The sequence below is a fragment of the Choloepus didactylus genome, chromosome 20 (assembly GCF_015220235.1).
Source record: "Choloepus didactylus isolate mChoDid1 chromosome 20, mChoDid1.pri, whole genome shotgun sequence".
NCBI classification, from domain to species: Eukaryota; Metazoa; Chordata; class Mammalia; order Pilosa; family Megalonychidae; genus Choloepus; species Choloepus didactylus.
In genome coordinates this window covers 30,082,584-30,108,339 of record NC_051326.1, presented here as the reverse complement: position 1 = coordinate 30,108,339, position 25,756 = coordinate 30,082,584, and the positions used below count along the sequence as shown (strand labels likewise).

At 40.5% G+C, this 25,756-nt stretch overlaps 1 protein-coding gene across 1 annotated transcript in view; it reads right to left on the bottom strand.

Annotated features, from left to right (window-relative positions):
• Positions 1-10,060, bottom strand: part of DOCK5 (dedicator of cytokinesis 5) — a 234,684-nt gene extending 224,624 nt beyond the window's left edge. The window contains exon 1 of the mRNA XM_037813182.1: positions 9,762-10,060. Coding sequence (XP_037669110.1) covers positions 9,762-9,804 — 43 coding nt within the window. The 5' untranslated portion in view covers positions 9,805-10,060. The remainder of the gene's footprint in view (positions 1-9,761) is intronic.
• Between the last annotated feature and the right edge of the window lie 15,696 nt (positions 10,061-25,756).

The window sequence follows — 25,756 nt, the reverse complement described above, 5'->3', positions numbered from 1 at the left end:
GAGTAGCATGGAGGAATTCTTTTTATCGAAGGCAAGATGAATTTAGGTAGACAATGGTTTCAGCATTCATTCATTTAGCATACATTTATTGAGTGCTTACTGTTTGACAGGTGCCATTTCCCAGGCTGGGGTACATTGATGAAAAAGATAAAAGTCCCTGTCCTCACAATTTTACATTCTAGTATGGGAGACAGACAGTAAACAAAACATATAAACAGGAAAACTAGAGATCATGTGAAGAAAATAAAGCAAAATAAAGGAACAGACATTAAGAAGTGTATGCAAGATCGGGGAGGAGGGAACAAGCACCGTGGTACCAGTAAGCTAGGGTTTTCAGAGAAGATTCTCTGTAAGGAGGTATTATTTGAACTAAGACCTGAATAATATAAGTGAATTGGAAATGGAAGGATCTGGGGAAGAGCTTTCCACAACAGGAAACAGTAAGTGCCAAGGCCCTGAATCAAATCAAGCCTGGCAGTTTTATGAAAAAGAAATAAGGCCAGTGTGCCAGTTTGGATGTATTATGTCCGTCAAAATGCCATTACCTTTGATGCAATCTTGTGTGGGTAGATGTATTAGTGTTGATTAGATTGTGATTCTTTGATTGTTTCCATGGAGATGTGACCCACCCAACGCATGGGCCTTGATTAGTTTACTAGAGCACTATACAAGCTCAGAAAGAAGGAGCAATCTTGCCACAGCCAAGAGGGACACTTTGAAGAATGCACAGGAGCTGGGAGAGTAGCTGCAGCTTACAGAGACATTTTGGAGACCATCTTTGAAAGCAGATTTTTGCTCTGGAGAAGCTAAGAGAGGACAAACGCCCCAACAGCAACGGGGAGTGACATTTTGGAGAGAAGCTGCAGCCTGGAGAGGAACGTCCTGGGAGAATGCCATTTTGAAACCAGAACTCCGGAGCAGATGCCAGCCATATGCCTTCCCAGCTAACAGAGGTTTTCCAGATGCCACTGGCCATCCTTCAGTGAAGTTACCCGATGCTTGCTGTGTTACAGTGGACATTTTATGGCTTTAAGACTGTAACTTTGTAACCAAATAAACCCCCTTTTACAAAAGCCAATCCATTTCTGGTACTTTGCAAAAAAGCAGCATTAGCAAACCAGAACAGCCAGTGTGGCCGGAATAGTTCAGGGACGGGAGGAGAAGGATGAAGAGGGAGACAGTGGCCTGGCCATGTAGGGCCTTGTAGGCCACCACCAGGAGTTTTAAAGTCATTTCAATTACAATTTGGAAACCTGGGAGCATTTTAAGCAGGAAAGTGACAACATCAGGTGTATGCCTTTAAAAAGTCCCTCCATCTATTGTCTAGGGCAAGAGTAGGGAGACTAGTAAGAAAGCCGGAACAGTAGCTCCGGGAGACGTGATGCAGGCTCATACTAAAATGGTAGCAACATCAGAGAAGGTAACAAATATTTGGTGTCAGGAAAAATGTTGTCGGTCAGATAGCCCAAACTTGCCAACAAGATTTGTAGACAGGACATACTGAAACTACTCTGGCTTTTGCCCAAGCTCATGGATAGATATGATAGGACTGGGGAAGGCCTGGGTTTGGGTTCGGAGGGCATCAAGACTTCTCTTGTGGGCATGTTAAGTAGGAGATTAACTTACAGACAGTCACATTTAAATGCCCGGTTCACAGCTGGATAGGATTCTGGAGCACAGGGAAAAGGTCTGAACTGAGGCTGTGAATTTCAAAGTCAGCAGCAAATTGATGGGATTGTAGGCTAGGGGACTGGATGACATCAACTGGAGGCAAGGAGTTAGGGAGGCCCAGAAACCAGCCCAGGATGTGCCAACATTTGGAGGAAAGAGGCAGTCAAGGAGACTGGAGAGGAAACTGCGGATGACCCTCCAAGAAAGTGGGAGGAAATCCTCAGAAACATGGGATTAGAGGTTGAGAGAAGAGTTTTAAGAAGACAATACTCAACTGTATCAAATCTGTTAAAAAGCAAATACGAAACCACCCATGGTAAAAAAGTTATTCCATTTTCAATTCTCTTTTTTACTCTCTGACTATATCAAAGAGAAAGTTTCAGTTGGGCCCCAGCCTCCTCCCTCTTTAATAAAGAGACAGCAGTTCTTGGGCCCCCCTAGCCAGAATCCAATACAGTCATACCTCATTTTACTGCACTTCACTTTACTGCACTTCAAAGATACTGCATTTACAAATCAAAGGTTTGCAGCAACACTGGATCAAGCAAATCTGTTGGTGCTATTTTTCCAGAAGCATGTGCTCATTTCAGGTGTGTCACATTTTGGTCATTCTCACAATATTTCAAACGTTTTCATTATTATTATATCTGTGATGGTGATCTGCAATCTTTGATGTTACTACTATAATTGTTTTGGGGTGCCACAAACCACACCCATATAAGATGGTGAACTTAATAAATACTGTGTGTGTTCTGACTGCTCCACTGACCAGCCATTCCCTTGTCTCTCTCTCCCTCTCCTCAGGCCTCCCTATTCTCTGAGACACAATACTGAAATTAGGCCAATTAACAACCCTACAAAGGACTCCAAAGTGTTCAAGTAACAGGAAGAATTGCACATCTCTCACTTTAAATCAGAAGCTAGAAATGATTAAGCTTAGTGCGGAAGGCATGTCAAAAACAGAGGCAGACTGAAAAGCTAGGCGTCTTGTGCCAAACAGCCAGCCAAGTTGTCAATGCAGAGGAAAAGTTCTTGTAGGAAACTGAAAGTGCTACTCCAGTGAACACACAATCCTTACTGCTGATAATGGAGAAAGTCTGAGTGGTCTGGAAAGAAGACCACCCAGCCACAACATTCTCTTAAGCCAAAGCCAAAGCAGAGCAAGATCCTAACTCTCTTCAATTCTATGGAGGCTGAAAGAAGTTGAGGAAGCTTCAGAAAAAAAGTATGAAGCTAGCACAGGTTGCTTCATGAGGTCTAAGGAAAGAAACCATCTCCCTACTATAAAAGTGCAAGGTAAAGCAACAAGTGCTGATGGAGAAGCTGCAGCAAGTTATCCAGAAGACACAGCTAAGAAAATTGATAAAGTGGTTACATTAAACAACAGATTTTCAGTGTAGATGAAACAGCCTTATATTGGAAGAAGATGTCATCTAGGACTTCCACAGCTAGAGAGAAGTCAATGTCTGGCTTCAAAGCTTCAAAGGACAGGACAACTCTCTTGTTAGATGCTAATGAAGGTGGTGACTCTAAGTTGAAGTCAGTGCTCATTTACTGTTCTGAAAATCCTAGGGCCTTTAAGAACTATGCTAAGTCTACTCTACCTGCACTCTAAATGGAACAACAAAGTCTGGATGATAGCACATCTGTTTTCCAATATGGTTTAATGAATATTTTAAGCCCACTGTTGAGATGTACTGCTCAGAAAAAAGATTCCTTTCGAAATATTACTTCTCTTTAACAATGCACCTGGTTACCCAAGGGATCTGATGGAGATGTACAATTAGATGAATGTGGTTTTCATGCCTGCTCACTCAACATCCATTCTGCAGCCCATGGATCAAGGAGTCGTTTTAACTTTCAAGTCTCATTATTGAAGAAATACATTTCCGAAGCCTATAGCTGCCATAGATTATGATCCCTCTTGTGGTTATGGGCAAAGTCAATTGAAAACCTTCTGGAAAGGATTCACCATTCTAGATGCCATTAAGAACATTCATGACTCATGGGAGGAGGTCAAAATATCAACATTAACAGGAGTTTGGAAGAAGTTGATTCCAACCTCATGGATGACCTTGAGGGGTTCAAAACTTCAGTGAAGGAAGTAACTGCAGATGTAGCAGAAACAGCAAGAGAACTACAATTACAAGAGGAACCTGAATATGTGACTGAATTGCTATAACCTCATGACAAAACTTAAACAGATGATGAGCTGCTTCTTAGGGATTAGCAAAGAAAGCAGTCTCTTGAGATGGAATCTACTCCTGGCAAAGATGTTGTGAACATTGTTGAAATGACAACAAAGGGTTTAGAATATTACTTAAACTTAGTTGCTAAAGTAGCAGCAGGATTTGAGAAGAATGATTCTAACTTTGAAAGAAATTCTACTGTGGGTAAAATGCTATCAAACAGCATTGCATGCTACAGAGAAATCTTTTGTAAAAGGAAGAGTTGAACAATGCAGCAAACTTCATTGTTGTCTTATTTTAAGAAATTGCCACAGCCACCCAAACCTTCAGCAACCACCACCCTGATCAGTAAGCAGCCATCAACAGTGAGGCAAGACCCTCCACCAGCAAAAATCATGACTTGCTGAAGGCTCAGATGACAGGATTTTTTAGCAATAAAGTATTTTTTAACTAAGGTATGTACATAGTTTTTTTAGACATAATGCAGTTACACACTCAATAGACAACAGTATAGTGTAAATGTAACTTTTATCTGCACTGGGAAACCAAAAAGTTCTTGCGACTCACTTGATTGCAATATTCGCTTTACTGCTGTGGTCTGGAATTGAATCCACAATATCTCTAGGATATGCCTATATCCTGCCATTTTATTTATGTTATATTTATTTTTATAGTTGCCTTCTTTCTATGGCAAGTGACGCTGCTTATCCTTTAATGATAAGGATTTAAGTGATTCTTTTTCAATAACTTTTCTAAGTAAAAGAAACAAGGTTAACATAAAGAAAATGTAAAAAATAATAAAGATGGCAAATGGATATGAGCAAAGCCCATGAAGCTGCTACACAATGGTGCCTGGACATGGCAAAAATCAAAGCGATCGATAAATAACTTAAGTTTGGGAAACACATACAGAGTAAACGGTTTTGGCCAAGTAGTGAGACTGTAAGATCTTGGATGAGAAATTTATTTCCTATGAACCTCAATTTTCTTATTGGGAAAGGGAGATAATAACATCTCACAGCATTACTTTGATGATTTATTAAAATAACATGTAAAGCAGTGGTTCTCGAACTTTTTGTTCTCAAGACTCCTTTATAATCTTAAAAATTATGGAGGACCCCCAGAGGGCTTTTGTTTATGTGGGTTTTATTTACCAGTACTTAGACATTTTTAAAATATTTATTTAATTAATTTAAAGTACTATAATAACCCCAACACGTTAGCAAAAATACATATTTTTATGAAAAAAAAACTTATTTTTCAAACAACAATCCTTAAACAGCTAGATTCTCATCTGCTTGTACATTCAATCTGTTGTGATATAATACATCATGTAGCCTCTGGAAAACTCCAGTGTATACTCATGAGAAAGTAAGAGTCAAAACAGGCCAAAATGTCTTAGAATTGTTGTGAAAAACTTAACCTCATCAACTGCCCCCCACCCCCCCAAAAAAATGTCTCTGAGATCCCTTCTTGTCCCTGGAACACACTTTGAGTATCAATGATAGAACATTACCTGGCACAAGATAAATTCTTAAATATTAATGCCCTCCTCCTTTTATTCTTAGCGTCAGTGTTGTTAGAACATGAGTTCATTAGGGCAAGGACTTCTTCAATTCATTATAACTGTATAATAAAGCGTCACATGCAGAAAGCTGATCGAGTATTACTGTTATTGTTACTGTTTTGTTTCTATAACTAATTAGCTGTGGGACTTTATAACCAGGGGTTCATAATCTGTATTCAGATTCAGAGGAGCCATGCATTTGATTAGGAAAAGAAATTAATTACACGTCTATTTTCTGACATTTAGCATTTACTTCATTTATTACCATGGGCAATAAACCAGAAATAGTACCTGTAATAATGTCACCAATAGTATCACAGATATTTTCATAACATATTATAGTTAATGCAGATATCTTCAAAGATCATTTATGCTCATCTCTAATTCAAAAGTATCGTAATTATTAGACCTGCCACTAGATCTTGTTATTTAATGCATTAATAAAGAAGCAATGTTACAACATCAAAACTTCTGACAAATATTTTGATAATTGTTTTTGAATATAACTGGTTTCCTTCTTGATACTTTGTATTTTACTTTACGCATTTAAAAACATTGTACTGAGAATGAGATCCACTGGCTTAACCAGATTATCAACAGCATCCAAGTAACAAAAAAGTAAGAAAAGAACCCCCTGTGTTAAGCAATTCACTTTAGTTCTTTAGGAACCAATTTCCTCTCTTAAAAAAGAAGTTCCTGGACTAGTCACTCTTTCAAACTCCTCCCAGCTGTAACATACCAGTTATGATGTATAGAACATGGTGTCTGTTGTGAGGAAAACTTTCATGACAGCCAAGAGCACACCTGAATGCCTTAACAAATAGTCAAGATGAGTGTGGTTTCAGTCTTTATATGAGCATTTATATTACTCTACAAATATAAATGCTTTTAAGACTAAGTAAGCCTATCACAGCTAAACACTTAAAGAGCTGAGAGTGAAAGTAAATATTTCTCCAAACTACCTTTTATCACATCAAATTTGTCACAATCCTGACATTTAGTAATAAATTATTTTACAAAGACTCCGTAATCAACAATAATCTGGGGCTGCCCTTGACATAAATGGCTTGTCTGGAAGTAGACTAAAAAATAAATGCTTCAATTATCAGAAGAGTAATCTGGATGCTTATCACTGTTTGCTTAAAATCTAAATAAATGTGTTTATACCCTCATACCCTCAGACAAGGGGGGAAAAAAAAGCTCCAGGGAAAAGCACTTGTTCCTAAATACTTAACACTGGTGTTCTAATGGATTAGGAGTTTGATGAAGGAATCTAACAAGTTCTTCCACTTGATTTTACAAATAAAACACATAGGCCATTTAGGCCCACTAAATGATAAAGAGATTTAGACAACAGTGCTATGTGTAAGAACCAAGAAAAGCCGAAGCAGATTGCATTTCAGTCCCTGTAGAAAATCTAGGCTATGTCACGGACAGCCAACAGTGGCACCAAGATAAAATACGACAGCAGAGGCTGCTAGCTTCATTGAGTACAATTCCAAAGGAAACAAAAGCTCTGTAGAGGTGAACTCCTCTTATTGCACAACTGGGCAAAACCTCTAGCTTTGAGTCATTAACATGCTTCAACACAGCTATCATATGGTTTCCTTCACCCAGAAACCAAATCTAACCAGCAGACACTCGGAAGTGATAAGTTATCCAAAAAATGTTCAACAAGTAATTTTCCAAATTATACTTAAATAAGTCCATTTATTCCATGTTTCCAGACTACCTCATTTTTTTACTTGCAAAGATAAAGACAGACTGGAGGGAAGTATACAAAATAAAATTCATATGGGGTTGAATGAGAAGCTAAAACCTACTAGGAAAAAAAACTGCATTTAATTCACCATAGAATTTAGGCAACTTGCTTTAGAAAATCATTCTAACATCAACTGCAGATTATACACCATGCATACTTCTTGAGTGATACAGATATAATGTCATAACCTTATGATTTATTAAACCCAACAATAAGAGAATAAGTAACAAAATAAGGTATGACATAATGTAAGATCTGTGAAGAAGAGGCCTGAAGCTTTGGGAAGTTCAGGTGATTAGCAAATTTGAAAGAGGCAGTGGGAACTGATCTAAGCCCTGAGGGAAAGGCTGGATGGTGGGATGCAGAGGTGGGAGGGCACTCTGAGCACATGACAAGCACAATGGGGCAAAGTCCCAAAGGAGGGACTCTCCATGGTATTATCTTGCACAAGATTGAGAAGACCAGTTTGTCTGCACTGTAGGGCTAATGTAAGAAGCTATGAAAGATAACATTGGCGAAGATCTGTTGAAGCGGAGAACAGGAACATTGAAAGTTGGGCTTATTTAGACTTTACCCTGTGGAAGTCTTCTGATCAGAAAGGTAATATAAACAACAAGGTGTTTAAGGAATAAACAGTTAGTTTGTCCTGTCAGTCCTTTTGTCAAATCCAGACCGATCAGAATTTATTGTGTCTAGTGAACTGTCCCAAATTATAGCCTGGTGCAATTTTAGTACCACTTTTGCTTTGGAAATGCTATGCAAATGTTTTTATTGACTGATGATAAATAACATGGAAAATGACTCCTGGCATTAAAAATCATTTTGCCAAAGGCATAATAGTTTTAGAAACCATTTTTATCCTGTTGAACAAAATAGAATTGATAACTTTTTAGTAATTATTAATTAATTATTAGGTATTGCTAAACATGCTTTAATTTAGTACTAAGTACTCAATAATATTCAAAAATATAGAACTTGATTCCATCTGTATAGGAGCATTTCATTTCCATAACCACTGACTACTCAGTGGCACCTGATCACAAGTCCCTGCATGATCAAATCACAATGCAGTGATCTGTGGCAGGAGTAACAACTCCTATCTTTTTCTGAGTTGTATCCATATGACAGAGCAAGAATAGAGGGAAAACAAAGAATACACAGAATAAGAAAAATACATATAAAGGACTGCAGTCTAAGAATAATATAGTAAATAAGAAAGCTCTTTAAAAAATTGATTCATGGCTACAGAGTGGAAAAGCACCTAAAGATGTTAAGAGTATTTCTCAAACTGATATAGCGGTCAAAAGAACCCACAGAATAGGTTCAGGGTCAGCTCCCAGTAATCAGTGCTGTGAGAAAAACTAGGGGTGCGGAAGGGAGTGAAGTAAAAGACTAAATTACAAATAGGCCAAGTGAACCTGAGAGGAAGTGATAAAATTCTCAACAGACACAATTGTGTTTATAGCAGGGCATCATTCCCAGGTCTAATTGCCCCCAGTAATGGCAGAGAAAACCCCACAAGACCTCAAGAAGGTACCCCACTCCTTGATAAAAAATGGAGGATCATGGCTTTTCATCTGGATCAAAACCCCACATATCCATTTGTTTCTGACCCAATCCTATACAACAGTAATCCCGAGCCCACCTCACCATCACATGGCTCTCCAGCACCGCTGCTATGAATACCAAGTGTGTCTAGCACTGACCTGTCAGAATTTTCTTAATAAAATTTCCTCGTCTTACCACATGGTGAAACTCAGGATTAAGAAGGCAATTTTATACCCTCCCCATACAAGATCCTTTAAGGGGTGAATGTCTGCACAAATAGCTCCAGGGACCCGCCACCTCATTCCCATGCAACATACTTCCTGTCTCTCTCATCACCTCCAAACCGCAACTTTAGTTTTCCATTCAGTTTACATGCTGTTACCAAGATTCCGGTCCTCAGAACCCAGTCCCTGAGAGTGAGTTTGGGGGACGGTTTTCTACCCTCAATTCCCCTCTTTGGAGCTTCAGAGAACCTAAGAGAAGGAAGCCAGAAAGCACTGGGGAAACGAGCACTATTCCCATTCTGCCCACTTAGGCCGGTTCCATACTTTTGAATGAAACCAAACGGATGGGGCGGAGGGAGGGGAGCCACAGAACTGGGTGTCCCGAATGAAGAACAGGCGAGCTCCCTCGCTTTTGAAGCGTCCACAATGCACAACGCTGAATCTTATCTGGAAACGGGATTATTCGTCCCGAAGCCCAACAGCACTTTAGCCACTCGAATTCCAAAACTCTCCAAGTTACTTCCCCAGCGGGGCAGCAACTTAACTCTGCCTGGAGAGGGCTCCGACCCGCACCCGCTACCAGGAGCAGCTGCAGCGGGGAGTTCAGCCTCCGCACCCGCGAGGGCAGCAGGACCCGAACCTCGGGTCCCGGGCGGCGCCGGCAGCGAGCGCGGCAAACCGCGGAGTCCGCGCCCAACTTTTCACTCAAGGCAGAGCCGATCCCCCCCAACTTTGCAGCGGCCGCGACGGGCGTCCAAAGCCCGCCGGGTCCGGGAGGGAGGGTGGGGGCGAGCACTCACCAACCCCATATTTCTGCTTCTTGGTTGGGATCCAGCGAGCCATGGCGGCGACCTCGCCCCGCGACGGCGGCTGCGGTGGCTACAGTTGCAGCTCCTCAGTCGCCGGACGCCGCCACCCCGGACGCCTGCGAGCCCCGGGCTCTTCCGCCATGTTCCGGCTAACTTCGCCCCGATCCCTACGAGTCGTCTCCTCGCCGCTCAGCGCACCGCCCCCGCGGGGACGGGAATCTCTCCGGCTCCCGCCCTGGCCCTGGCCGGCTCGCGAGTAGCCCGCGGTCACCTGCTGGGCCGGGCGGCCGCGCCACCGTGCGCGCCCCTCCGAGGCACCGCCCCGGCCCCTCCCGTGCGGCCGCCCCACCCCGCACCGCGCCCTGGGCGCTCGGGCCTCTCCCACCCGCTCCGCGACTCCCGGGCGGACTCCGGCCCGGCCTGGCGCACTTCCCTGCAACAGTTTCCCATTGCATGCTGCATTCTGGCTTTGCTTTTGTTTTTCCCCTCCGACTCCCCAACCGGGATTAAACTCGAAGAGCTTGATCTCTCAGGGAAGGGTTCCCCGCTGCGGGCAACCTGAGTGCTGCGCTGGAGGCGCGGGGCACGCCTAGGTGGGGCTTCCAGGCAGGGGGTGGGCGAGTAGTCGGGGTCCGCTCTCCCTGCGCACACCAAAACCCTTGGGGGGAGCTAGAATGAGTTAAGAAGAATGGTTGCTTCCCCCTACCCCCACCCCCCGCGGGGTACCCCCAGTGCCTGGCACTCAGCAGGCTTCAATAAATATTTGTTGAATCAATGAGTAGTTAACTACTGGGTTCACTCCCTAGAGTTCTAACAGACACCACGACAGCCGGAAGCCATACTCCAGCGCAGACATTATCTCCTGTGGCCACCGTTTATAGTCTTGGAAAGCAGGAACATGTCTTTCGGTAAATAGAAAAGCGGTGCGAGGGAGACGGACTCAGTTTCCTAGTAGATATTCTATGAGGAGATTATTGAGAGAGCCCTAATTTGTAAGTCCTGTATCACCAAAACACTGGGACTTCTCTCCAGTTAGACAGACTCAGACTGTCATGCTCAGGGGAAAGTCTGCCCCCACGACCTCCTTTCTTCAGCAGCCCAGCAGCCCAGGGAGCATTCTGCCGAGAAAATGACAGGGCACGTTCAAGTCTTTTCTCGTTTACTGACTGTATTGACAAAGATCCAAAAACACAGGATTGCGCATAGGTTAGGTTCCAGTTGGCGCCCTCCCTGGAACTCTCCTCCTGGAACTCACTTCACGGAGAGAACTAGAGAATGAAGACTAGATCTGAGGCACACGAGTCTAGGGGGCTTCTAGATAACTCACGCTTAGAAGTAAAATCTCAGAGTAAATGACCAGCTTAATATGTTCACCGTCTGAGAAAATGCCTCCTGAAAGAAATTGTATTGTTCTTGCACTCTGTGAAGGTTTTCTTGACTATTTGGAATATGAAAGGAAAGGAAAATAAACATTCAGTTTAATATAGTGGAACTTGTTTGAGGAATTAGGACATGTTAACTTTGGTGCCTGTTTGCAAGGCCAAGTCTAAAATTTTTTTTTAAATAAAAGGTCTGTTCACATTAGGTAACTTTAGGGCTTCCTTCTGGATCAACCAGTAGGTATTTTTCACAATATGTAATTATAATACCAGAAATTCTTCTTTCACTTCAGATTTGACTCCCAGAAGGAATGTCACCATCTTCCTGAAAATAATTTCCACCATCATGATTAACCTGATTTCCCAAGTTAGGTAATTTTTCTTCCATCCTTCCTCCTTTTGTTCCTTCCCTTCACAAATATAAAATACCTACTAGATGCCAGGCATTGTTCTACAAATGGAGGTACAGCAGTGGATAAAGTAAAATCCCTACCATAGACTTTACATTCAGGGATAGTACGACAATAAACAAATAAATAGATACCTGCTAGTGTTAACTGCTGTGGAGAAAAAACCAAAGTAAGTGGGATGGGGGTGGGGGGTGCTGCTATTTTATATAGCTTGATCTGGGCATCTCTGATAAGGTGATGTTGAAATACAGACCTTTAGGAAGTGCAGATTTCAGGGGAAAGTATTCTTGACATCAGGAACAACTAACGCAGAGGTTCTGAAGCATGTTTGGCAGGTTCCAAAACCAGCCAGGAATCCAGTGTGGAAGAGATGTGATCCAAGAGGCACTGGGTGGCCAAACAGAATGGGACTGTGAAGGCACAGTAAGGTCTTTGTGTTACTAAGAATGCAAAATTTAGAGGGTTTTTGAGCCAACCAGGGATATGATCTAAATTGCTTGCTCTATATTGAATAGGCTGTAAAGGGGCAAGGGAAGAAGCAGGAAGACCAGATGGAAAGATTTTCCCGTAGTTCAGGCAAGAAAAGAAGGTAGTTGGGACCAGGATGGTAGAGATGGAAGTGGTGAAAAGAGGTTGGGTTCTAGATATGTACTGAAGGTAGAACCAACAGGAATAGAATGTGGGCAGAGGATGATTTACTGTGACACTAATAAACCTTAAGCTTCAGGGTCCCTCGATGCACTTTCATGAGCATGTTTTTGTGAAATTTGTAATAATAATAAAAAAGATAGGTTTATGATCTTTTTTTTGAAGAGCCCTGCCCCTTATTGTATAAGCTTCAGGCCCCATGAACCCTGGGTCTTGTCTCTGAATGTGAGACAAAAGAAGGATCAAGGATGATTCCAAGGTTTGGGGCCTGAGCAACTGGTAAATAGAATTATTTTCTTGCTTATCTGAGGTATCTATCTAGTCCTCACCCTTTTATCCAAGTTGTTCTGTAGTTTTCCTTCGATCTTTGTTTAGGACTCACTTTTTCATAACTTTCTCAGCAACTATACTGTGTGAACCATCAGAAGCTGAAGCCCTTTACACTGTACCATCTGGTTCTACCCTGCTCTGGAGTAGGGGCTTCACAAAGTTACTTCTGTCATCTGTGCTTATGAAAATTGGGTGATCTGTTTTCTCCAACAACAGATATATTTTAAAAGTAACATCCATCAATGTGTTAATACTCTTATCTAGTGGATCTGGGTTTTTTACCAAAATGATTTCAACTGCCCCATCCCACCCTTCCAATGTAGGCTTTTTCTGAGATTTAAGGCTTGAATTGGGGCACTGGATATTTCAAGTTTAACAATAATTGCTTTAAGAGGGTTGGAATAAAATGGAGCATTTTAATTACCGCTTTCAGTATGTTTATTATTTTACCTCTGAAGACTGAAGTCCACCCACTTTGTTATGTCAGATGGTTAAATCCCAATTTGAAAGTCCATTTAAATCCAAAAAGCAGAGCTATTCAAAGTCTGTTATTAAAATAAGGCTTAAAATTAGAGAGTCAAACAGATGGCAAGCTGGAATTACAGCATGATTCCCAGAAATATCCATTTCTTTTTTCCTCTGATATCTTTTCAAAGAAACATTAAGCATACTCCACAAACAAAGATATTCAGAATCCAAAACCTATACAAATACAAACACACTTGTGCACACACGAGCACTCACACCTGACATATGAGAGAAGGAATTGGGAATAAATAAATATACAGGCTACTTTGACATGAATATTGTGATTATCCCTGACAACCCTAAGAGAAGAGGTGGACTTTATGTGAAGACAATCTGGCAAGGGTTTCACTTATCCCATTGATAACAAGTTTTATTTTGCCAAATCTGGCTGACTTGATTGTGTCTCTGGGAGAAGCCATGGATTCTGTTAAAGAAAGATAAAGGATGACCATTCTTTAATCTTATATATGAGTAAGTAGCTGCTAGAACTACAAAAATACAAAAAAAAAAAATCATTAAAAATGCAATTTGTTCTAAGCACTGTTTTGCAGGTTTCTAAGGGCAAATACTTTGGGGCAGGATGGTTCTATGTTAAGCCAGGAGCAGGGCAGTGCATTGAAATTTGGGACCCAAGAAATTGGACAAAGGGATCAGTATCTCCAGCCTCAGAAATACCTTTTACATTTTTCCCAGGAACTCTGCCATCAATCCCCATCCCCAAACGACAGGGGTGGTGAGCATCTCTGGAAAGTCCGGTCTGTCTGATGAATGGGGAGATGATGGTCAGTGCCCTCATGTTATTCATCTCCTCATCCCGGCACTGTGAGATTTATGCTGGGTAAGCACTGTCACCCTTTTCAAGAACACAGCCAAAAGCTTTCAGTTTTGTTAGAATGTTCTTTACTGCAAATGTCTAAATGTGCCCTGGGATCACCTTTGGGGGAGGTAAGCAATTACAAGTTATTGATTTGATGAAACCAGGATCCATATTCAAGTGAAAAAGAATCAAAACTGCTAGGCTTATAACACTTTCTATACTACTTGATTTTTAAAAAACTATGTGTGTGTGTGTATATATATATATATATATATATATATATATATATAGAAAAATTCATATGTATACTGAAAAGTTTCTTTTAGTAAAACTGTTTATAACAGATGAAAACTAAGAAGAAATATGGAAAAATTTATGATGCTAGCATCAGTGAAAATGATTAAACTCTATATGCCACAAAATGATTATAACTAGTTAAAATTATATATTTAAAAGGAAAAAAAACCATAGAGGTACAAGAAAAAAAGAAAAAGGAAAATTTTATTCAACCTTCTTCAAAACAAAATTGCTTGGTTGCTGAGGTCCCTGGGCTAGGTAGCAGGAGCAGGGAGTTAAATATCTAAATTTGACCTTTATTTGAGACAGGAGTGATGTTTCATTCTGCAGTCTTGGCAACAGAGACACTATGACTATATTATGAAGATGGCTGTCATATTGAACAGGTTTTGTTTCCCATTATTTTGTGATCAGTTAGGAAAACAAACACTTGATCCAAAATTTTTATTTAATACCAGACAGAATTCATTATTCATGGTCACCAGCTTTAGAGTACTGATAACTATTAACATTTATTGACTGTACCAGGCAGTATTCTAAATCAACTTCTTTAATCCCCCTACAAACCTAATGCAGTAAATATGACTATTGTTATCCCCACCTTACAAGTGTGGAATTTGTGGCTTAGAAGGTGTCAAGAATTTGCCCACATAGCTAGTTAGTGGCAGAACTAGACTGACACCGAGGCAGCCTGGCTCCAGAGTCCATGCTTTAAACCAGAGTCAAGTAACTTTTATTTTGAAGTATATATATATATGTTTAGGCTTTGTGGGCCACATGGTCTCTGTCACAACCACTCAACTATGCAGTTTTAATGGGAAATAAAGCTCTTGGAAGAGAAGTCATCCAAAGAGAATAATTCTGAATAGTCAAGGTTGTCCTAGTAATAGCCCCTTAGAAATCAGAGGAAAGGGGCAGTTCTGAGAACAGTGAGTATCTGACTTTAGCTGTTATCCCCTAGCCTAGCTCCTCTGAACTCTACTTTTAATGATAGGAACTCTAAATAATAAATTAAAAAAAAAACACAAAAAACTTAACTAAACCTCTTTAAGGCTGTAGCATACAAGCCACTGCTTTGGTACCCATTGTTCAAGCATGCTTCCATGAAGAGGAGGGAGGTGTTTCCGTGCGTAGCCCAGTGGAAATGACGATAAGGCCTTGCTAAGAAAATGGTGCTAGAAGGAGATGTGGCAATTGCTGTGGAAAAGGTTTGCAAGGACAAGCAGATACAGGTGATACCACCAAGTTGGGGCCAGAGCAGAAGGAAAGGAAACAAAATGGCTAGATTCAATCATGAGTACGTACTGAGATATACACCCTGGGTTTTCTAGAAATATTTGAAGGAGTGCTTTGCAAGGAGGAGGGTGGTTGAAATTGTAGAAGTGGTACCGGAAGGGTAATATTCTTAAACACATGTTCAGAAGCTTACTGAGATTGAGACAGCTATTTGGTGTCTTTAATTGGCCCTCCTCCTCAGAAGTCATGTATCTGAATGTCAATCTTCTTGTCCTCTTGGGAGTAGAATCTAACTCTAGCATAGGATTATCACATCACAATAAAAGTGATTCAAAGTTTTAAGGATTGTTAATTTGGATGGCAAGATTTTTATCTTGGATATTTTGCAAGTTTTTCTTCGAAGCAAGCAACTGTGTAATGGCAAAGCCCATTAATGATAGCTCAACACCAAACCTTTAATATTAAAATGTACACAACATTATCGAAGTAACTTTTTCTTATGTAGTCTTAAATTCGCATGCTATGGCTTCATTCCAGGACTATTTGTGTCATATTTCCGCAACATTCCCAAACTCACTTCTTTCCAGATAACGAGATATTTTTAAATGCTTTGTAGCAATTACCTGGCTCAGCTGGATCAGGACAGCGCCCTGGGGTTCATTACTAACATAGTTTCTTAGTCATGTTACCACAGCAGAATGCTCTTATTTAAACAGCCCTTCCCTCCCATAAAACTATGCCCCAGGATTCGTTTCCCCAGTAGGACTCATACCACATATGCAAAAAAGTTTCTCAAGACTGGAGATAAACTCACTTTTGTTCTTTCTGGATACAAACCTCCCTTAGAAATGATCTATTAATTTCAAGAGCTGGGTGCTTGCCCTGGGAGTTGTGTTTTGATTTCTTCTGTGATTTGCCAAAGCCCTCTCTTGACGTCACTCTTATTTGTAAAATGATTGTTGTAATTCATTTTGGGGTACAATGTTAGAATTCCCCAGAATGGTGTGTTAATGAAAACTGGAAACAACTCCTACTCATTTTGAATCTAAGGAACAGGAAAAGTCACATGGCCATATGTTTTACTAAATATTCTGTGAGTCACTTGAAGTAGAAGCATACCAATAAAATGGATAGAACTTTAGTGGATTTAATCAAGAATAAAAAAGATATATACAGATACTCAAAATTAGGAATAAGAAAGGAGACGGGATCATAGGAGTGGAGAAGCAAACTTTTATAAAACTGTGATGTGTAGTTCATAGATAATACATCGGAAACAAAAAAAAGACAGAATTCACTAGGAAAATGAATGAAGAAAATTGAGAAAAGAAATAGAAAAAATGAGCAGACCAAGTAGCATAGAAGAAATTGAAAATGTGGTCAAAATATTGCATCTAAAAAATGTCCCAGGTCTAGACATAAAAACAAGTACTTTTATATATTCAGAGAATTGATCAGCTGAATGTAATATAAACTATTCCAGGGTGTAAGAAAAGAAGGATAGCATCTCAATTTATTTCATGGAACTGGCATAATCCTGGCAGAAAAAGTTGTTAAAAAATAGAAAAAAAAAAAATACAAATTTATATTTGTATATTTGTATAAATACAATATAGTAGCACTGCAAATAGATGTAAAATAAATGAAAATATTAGTGACTCTCACCAAGCCTTTTATGAAAAGAACAATACAAAATAATTAAATACATTTTATTCTAAAAATACAAGAGTGATTCATCAATAGGAAATTTATCAACAGAACTTATCTCATAATAAGGTCAGGAGATAAAAACCAAATGACCATCTGGATAGATGTGTTGCAGGCATTTGATAAAATTAACATTCATTCTTGATCCAAACTCTTAGCAAACCAAGAATAGGATATACTCCTCAACATGAAAGAGTATATATGAGAAATCAGCAGCCAGCATCACATTTAAGGGTGAACTGTGATGTATTCTCATCAACCAGAAGTAAGAAATGAATGTCATCTAACACCATAGTTAGAGCTTCATTCTGAGATTGCTCTAACCAATGCAAGGAAATTAGAGACATGAACTGGAGTGGAGGAGATCAAATTGTCATCATTTGCTGAAGAATCAACTGGCTAACAGAATCAATAACAAATACTTTCAAGTAAATCATAACGCGATCATGTTCTATAATGTATTACTATTCCCTGATTTTGAAGTACGCGTAAGGAGACTTCATAGGCCCTTTCATCAAATTTACTATTATACCATAATGTATATTTCAATTTCTGCAAATTAACCAACTACCCCATTCCCTGCCAAATTGTTCATCTTTAAACGCAGAAGTGAATCTAGCTTCAAAATTATTTTACTTAATTTCTTATGGAAAAATTTTAATTAGGTCAACCAGGTTGTTAATATTTACTTGTCAGTAGGGTCCTTTTGGGGGTGGAGTGAGCCTTTGCAATGAGTTGCTCAGTGTCATCCTGAATCCTTCCAGCAAGTCTGGTGCACTGCTTCTGTAAAAGGCATTTTCAGGACCCTCGGAGTCTACTTCTCCACCCAGTGTGAGCTGACAACCCTGCCTCTGTGGTTGGCATGGTGTTGCACTATCTGTCAACATCATCCTTTCTGCACTAACCACAGAACTATGGTTGCAAGCAAGACTTTGGGGTGGAGGTTACACAAATAAGTTTTGCACAGAGACTGTGTTTGCTACAGTTGACTCTGAGTGTGCACCTTGCCCTGAGCTTACTCTTTTAGAGACTCTCTATAACCTGTGATTCAAGGAAGCCCCATGCCAAATTACAATCCAAGCCCAATGCACACAAGTGAGGTAGAATCTATAGCTTTCCAGGCTGCACTAGAGAATGAGCTGCCATTAGTTGCAACAACAGCAGTATGGGAAAATTAAATACACAAAGATACATGTGAGAGCAAGGAAAACTTAATTGGAAAATATAATTATAATTGCTTCTAAATTAACCATGAACATATCCATTAAGCAATTTAGGTATGATTCCAGAACCTTTAGCAGTTTTCCTCTTGCAGTGCTCACAAATCTTTTCTTCGAACATTCCTGCTAACAAATGCAAAACCTGTGGCATACTAGAAATAATGGCTTGACCTTTCTTAGGGTTAAAGAAGGCAACAGAGGTAGAAAATTCTTGTTTCAGTGGCCCATAGTTGAGCAACACTATTAAATTTAGAAAATGAATTAGAAAACCTCAAAATAAACTTTAAAGTTTCATGAAAACAATTTATGTCTGCATTTAAAAATAGCAATAGTTTACCATGTGCTACTGAAAATAACCGTTTATACTATAAAGGAATAACCAAAATAAAAAAATCTTGGGGGTGGGGGGAAATGCTGCTATTCCAGGAAAGAAAGCTGAAAAGGAATGCTTTTAGGGGGGAAAAAAAAACTGGGGCACTGTAATACTACATATATTTGGTGCTAGTGCCACCCACTGTTCTAAGTATAAATTGCAATTATCCAATAGCCCATTTGTTCTGAATGTTCAGTATTTTTAAAAACCTGCCCACTCACAGCAGGAACAGGTGTTTTATGTTGCTTTCACTATCTCCACTTATCCAGATTTACTAGGTGCTGACTCAATGTGCTAACAGTTCAGCATAGATCTTATTTGTCATAAAACCCTACTAAGTAGGTAGTATTTGAATCCCCATTATATGAATGAACAGAATAGAGTTTGAAAATAACTAAATAACTTCCCACAGTTACATATTGATGAGTGGCAGAGTCAGGATTAGAATTTGGGTTGTCTTATCAGAATCCCTCCTCATGGGGTCACTATTCTGGCTTTTTCTGCTATGCTACTTTGTATTGGAATCTCCCCTTTCAGACATCTTTCAGAATATGTCTCTATCACTTCAGCCTCGGTGTACTATCTTCACAAAGATTCACATATTCATATTCTGTCCAGAAGGGCAGATGGGAAAAAAAACAGAAAGCTGACGTGGGCAGGGTGGCAAATCCAAACAGAGGGGAGTAGCAAAGTGAGGCAGGTATGCCAGTCCCTGGGAGGGCAGAGGCTGGACATCCATCCCAGCACGCACCCCTGAGCAGCACAAATAGAGTGATCTGGAGTCAAGGTAAATGGTACAGGAGCCCATGACGGTGTGTGCCTTTTCATATCACCGGATGCTATTATGACCCAATCAAGGCAAATGAGCAAAAGATTGATCAAGTACCTTTGGTGTGAAACACTGTGAGGCATGCACTGTGAGTAACCAACAATTTGCCTCAAACCATCTGCTTTCCCGTTCCTCTCCTCCACAGATTTGGCATTTGCAGTATTTAATTAAAGCCAGATGTAAATAGTTGAAAACCTCAATTGCTGAGTTCCAATCTGATTAAGTGTGGTATACCCACGCACTACAGCTTAATTACATAGTCAAAGCTTAGGTCGGCATCAAAGCAGTGCAACTGACTCTCCAGGGTCCTGCTGTTTCCCTGGAGAAACCTGTTTCTTACTCTAAAAAGCAAAACTAGCACGGTGCTAGACTAGAAGTCTAGCAGTCTAGGAGGTGTTGATGGAAACTGAGGCACAAAGATGGTCGACAGCAGACTAAATGTTTCAGGAAACAGAATGACATGTGGAAGAATTCTTGGCTTACATTGTCTGTCCACCTGCATCTCCCGTTTAGAAAAAAAATAGCTTAGTTTTCAGCATGACCTCTTTGGTTTACAGAAAGGCAATTTTGCAGCAAAGGGCTAGATCTTTTCTTCAATGATCCGAGCATGCCAGGTAGCTCAGACCTCTCAATGTCCTCCATATCACCCAGTGAGTCTACAGGAGTTAGCCTCATCTACTTTCAGCATGGAGACACGCGTGCTATGCGAAATTCCGTGAAGGGAGGTGGTTGGAAGGGAGGAAAGAGCATAGATTCTGAACTCGGGACTCCGAGGATTTTAATTTTAGTACTAATACTTCCATTGTAACTTGCACAAATCATTTAAATTCTTTAAACCTCAGCTTTCTCATTTGTAAAAAGAGGATGATAATATAGACTTTACAATTTTTTGTGAGGATTTAATGAGATAATTGTAAAAAAAGCACCCGTAGGTGTTACATGAATATTGACTAGATTAGTTTTAACAAATATCATTGAATAGCGTTTCCACTATGAATAAAAAATGGTTACTTGAAATTTATCAGTTAATGAAAACATTTGTGGGGTGTACAGGACACTGCTGGTTGTCCCTGGATGTCTACCCTCCCCTCCTTCCTTAATAACAGAACTCCATGCTTTTTGCTGGACACCTCGCTATGTGGAATCAGGAGTCCCATTTTCAGCCCTCCTTATGGCTGACATGTTTAGGTGCTGAGTTCTGACTAATGAAATTCTATCAGTCAGGATTCAGTGCTCTTATCAGAATCCCTCCTCATGGGGTCACTATTCTGGCTTTTTCTGCTATGCTGCTTTGTATTGGAATCACCCCTAGTCAGACATCTTTTTTTTAAGCAATGACAACAAAAGTGAATACAGGCAATTAGTACCTTTTGGAAACAATTGGCAGATCTGGAGTGGGTGGCAGGAGGCCTCCATTTGAACTATTGAATTCAAGAACATTTTGCTATTGGAGTAGGAAGTAGAGGCCAAGTGGTGATTCTGGGTTCCTGACGGTTATGGAATTATCAAATCAGCCACCTGGTTACTTACTCTAGGCACAGTTTATGTGCAAGAGAAATAAAGTTCCTCCTTGTCTATGCCACTGTTGGATTTTCTGTCACTCAGAATGGAACCAAATCCTAACTGATACAGGGTGCTCACCATTACGATTATTATTTACCTTGCTTTTTTATTATCTGTGCTCAGCATATTGGAAAACATAGGAAGTGTGGAAGTGTTCATGCAGCAGAGACTGTTGGCCTAAGAAACAGAAACGACATGAATATTTAAACAGAGAGATACCAATGCAAGGGAACTGGTTACCCAGAAGATGGAAGAACCTAACAGAGGACTGTGAGTTAACTTAGAGATTATAAACAGCAGGAAGCTACTAATACCATTAAGCCAAAGGGACAGAGGGAAGAGGTGCTAAAGATCCTAATGTTGTTTCCAATTATTGACTGTCTTCCCTGTAAGAGGATTTTACCTCTTGGCTCATTGATTTGTGGCTTGGCCATGTGACTTGCTTTGGCCAATCAAATTTGAGAAGTTTTATACACACACACACACACACACACACACACACACACACTATTTGCAAATCGAATCAATCATAGGATCTGTGAGTAAGACAATTGGTATCAACAAAAGCTTTCTGACAGGCAGGCAGCTTGGTAAGAGATGATGCACCAGGCTTGGGATCAGGAAACCTGCATTCACTTCCTGGCTTTGCCACTTACTACCTGACAGGCCTTGGGCAGGTCACTTGGCTTCACTAGATGCCAATTCATTGGAGGAATAGAGTCAAATGTTGAATATATACAGATCTCTCAGGTCCATTCATCTTGCTATCGTATACCTTGGACCAACCATACAGTAATAACAATCCCTTAAAACAAAACTTCTTGTCCCTAGATAAAAAATTTTTTCCCTTGTATATGTCCCTTTGATTACAAATTGTCTCTGTCCTAATACCTATTCACCAAGTTGCCTTTTCCCCTAAAAATGAGTATTTCTTCATTGAACCAAAGCAGTACAAAGTCTACTCATTCTAGTTTCTGGTAGAACAATTTCATTGGCTGAAAAAGAGTGTTAGTTCCAGGAGTGACTTGACAGAACATCAGCACTTGATAGTTTCACATACGTGCAAGTCCTTTCAAGTAGCATCAACTGTTTTGATGGATAACTTTCAAAAAAGGAGCTTCAATGCATTCTTTCAGTTCCCTTCCTCCAAACTCCTAAGTGAGGTTGCCATATGCTTTGTCATCACCTTCTTTTCCTCTTCTTCAGTGTGAGACAGACCGTATTTCACTTGAGTTCAACCAACCGGATTTGCTGAACTAAAACCACCAAGGAAGTCTCTGGTGGTGTTAAATCCTGCATGTAGTTGTGATAACAAGTGACAGGGTGCAGGATGAGGAGTGCTGTGGTAGATTGTGTGGTGGATTGAATTATGTACCCCAATTTAGACATGTTCTTAATCCTGTCCGCATTCCTGTGGGTGTAAACCCATTGTAAATAGGATCTCTCGAAGATGTAATTTTGGCTAAGGTGTGTGCCAAATGAAGGCAGGTGGGGCTTACTCTGTATTATTGGACTCCTTTGTAAGCAGAAGAAATTCAGGCAGCGAGAGAAAGCCACAAGGAGAATGGGGAAGTCAGTGGGAACTGGAAGAAAAGGGAGAGGCCATTGCCGTGTGACCTGAGGCAGGGATTTAAGCCAAAGAACCCCCAGGATGTTGTAAGCCAGCACCAGAATGAGACCAACCACAGGAAGAAGCAAGCCTTCTAGCCTCTGAAACCATGAGACAATAAATTCTCATTGTTTAAGCCACTCCATTGTGTGGTATTTGTCATAGCAGCTTGGAAAACTAATTAGAAGTGCCTTTGTAAAGGACCACCTGTAAGACCAAGAGTGTGGTGACTTCCAGATCACCATATCAATATGGTTAGAATTCATCTTTCTAGGCACTTCCAAAGTGTAGAGTCCTGGCATTGAGGGGGAAAAAAAAAAGATTCTCCATGCCCCCTTCCCCATCCTTCACCCCCCACCCCCCACCCTGCTCTTTGGAGGAATGATGGAATGGAACTGTGATAAAAGCTACCCACCTGGCTGAAGCAATGCTAGGCTCCATCCCTCCTGGGTGCTGCTCCTTACCAATCCTTCTGACCATCCCCACCTCTATTTCTAAACAAATTGGCCCTCACGGGGGCAGGTGGAAAACTTCCCTCCAGCACCCTCTTAGATGCTAGATTTCTCAGAGACATCCTAATGCACGGCATTGGTTGCTCCCTGTTCCAGCCTCCCCAGGTCAGAGGCAGGTGGGTAGAATGGAAGAAAGTTCTCGCAGGTTGGAAGTCTTTCAGGATGGAACTATGTCTGCTGATTCAGTATTTGGGCTTCCATGACAAGGGATCTGGTTAAAGTTTCTTGAGGTAATTAATACATACAAAATAATAACATGGTGTTCCCTACCTTCACTAAGGAAACAGCACAGGATTTCACTACACTGATGGCCTTTCCTCCACTTACGAGTGATTGTTTCCTCTTCTTTTAATTTTTTAAGTGGTAAAAGTAATACATGCATAATGTATTAGTTTGTTGTTGATGCTGTAACAAATCACCACAAAGTTAGTAGCTGGAAATGATACACGTTTATGATCTTATTGTTCTGAGGTCAGCATTCCAAAAGAGTCTCATGGGCTAAAATCATGGTGTTGTCAGAGCTCTGTTCCTTCTGGAGGCTCAATAGGAGAATCTGTTTCCTTCCCTTTTCCAGCTTCTAGAGGCTGCCTACATTGCTTGGCTTGTGCTCCCTTTTTCCATCATCAGACACGTAACTCCAACCTCTGCTTCTGTTGCCACGTCTCCTTTGATTCTCACCGTCCTGCCTCCTTCTTATAAGGAACTTTGTGATTACATTGGCCCCATCTGGATAATCCAGAATAATCTCCCCATCCCAATATCCTTAACTTGATCATATCTACACAGTCCCCTTTTCCAGATAAGCTAACATATTCACAGAATTTTGAGGATTAGGACATGGACGTCTTTGTGGGGCGTGGGGGGGGGCACTTCTTTAACCCCCACAGAATAAAAACATTAACAGTACAGAGATTATAAAATGAAAAGAAAAATCACTCCTATCCCCAAATAACTCAACTTTTTTTTATTAGTTTTTCTGATTGCTTACTGTCAAAATCTAATTAATATACTTACATTCCAAGTTCTTAATTTATCAGCTTAAAAAAAGTCTACTAACTCCCTGAATTCAGCAGGCTTACCTCTCTTTTCTTACCCCTCAACACTTTCCTGCCCTGCTAATTTAGTTAGTTGCATTTTACTTATAGTTGTTTTATTTTTGGATGTGCTGACTTTTTTCAAATACAGTTTTATTGAGATATTTTCACATGCCCTACAATCATCCACAGTGTACAATCACAGTATCATCATAGAGTTGTGCATTCATCACCAGAATCAATTTTTGAACATTTTCCTTACTCCCCCAAAAATAAAATAAAAGTAAAAAAGAACACCTAAAATATTCCATACTCCTATTTTTCATTTAATTTTTGTCCCCATTTTTCTACTCATCTCTCCATACACTGGATAAAGGGAGTGTGAGCCACAAGGTTTTCACAATCACACAGTCACACATGTAAACTGCACAGTTTTACAATTATCTTCAAGAATCAAGGCCACTGGGTTACAGTTCAACAACTTCAGGTATTTCCCTCTAGCCATTCCAACACAGTAAAAACTAAAAAGGGTTATCTATATAGCACATAAGAATACCCTCCAGAGTGACCTCTCGACTCCATTTGAAATCTCTCAGCCACTGAAACCTTATTTTGTTTCATCTCTCTTCCCCCTTTTGGTCAAGAAGATTTTCTCAAGCCCTCAATACCAGGTCCAGGCTCATCCCTGGGAGTCATGTCCCGCATTGCCAGGGGGATTTACACGCCTGGGAGTCATGTCCCATGGAGGGGGGAGTGCAGCGAGTTCACCTGCTGAGTGAGCTTAGAGAGACAGAGGCCACATCTGAACAACAAAAGAGGTTCTCTGGGGGTGACTCTTAGGCACAATTGTAAGTAGGCTTAGCCTCTCCCTTGCAGTAATAAACTTCATAAGGACAAGCCCCAAGATTGAGGGCTCAGCCTACTAAATTGTTAGTCCTCAACGTTTGTGAGAATATCAGCAATTGCAATTCCCCAGGTGGGGAAGTCAACATTTCCACATTTCCCCCCACAGTTCCTCAGAGGAGCCCTGCAAGTATGTTTTTATTCTCTGCCCAAATCACTTTGGGATGATATGCTGACTTTTGACACTGTTTACAGATGCAGCATATGTAAGATTCAAAAGTTATTGTACGTGCACTTCCCTGCATTTTTCCTCTTATTCCTCTATGCTTGGTTTCTGTCACTGATATCATTAGTTTTACATTGTCAAGGATTATTTTTCTGTAATTTAAATTGTCTTCCATGTGCTTGGTCTATAGGGTAATTCTAAAATTGAGCATAAAGAAACAGCAATTATATATGATTATGATGGTATTAATCAGACAGAAACAAGTAGGGTGATTAGCTATACAGAGAAGGATGTGTAAATCTGCATCAATACACTTGGACCTCTTGAAAGAAAAGATTCCAAGCATCCAGATCAAATGGAGGTTTTATACCCAGAGCAATACCTGCAGTTGAGGATCCCTCCTGGGAAGACGGCTGCCTGCCAGC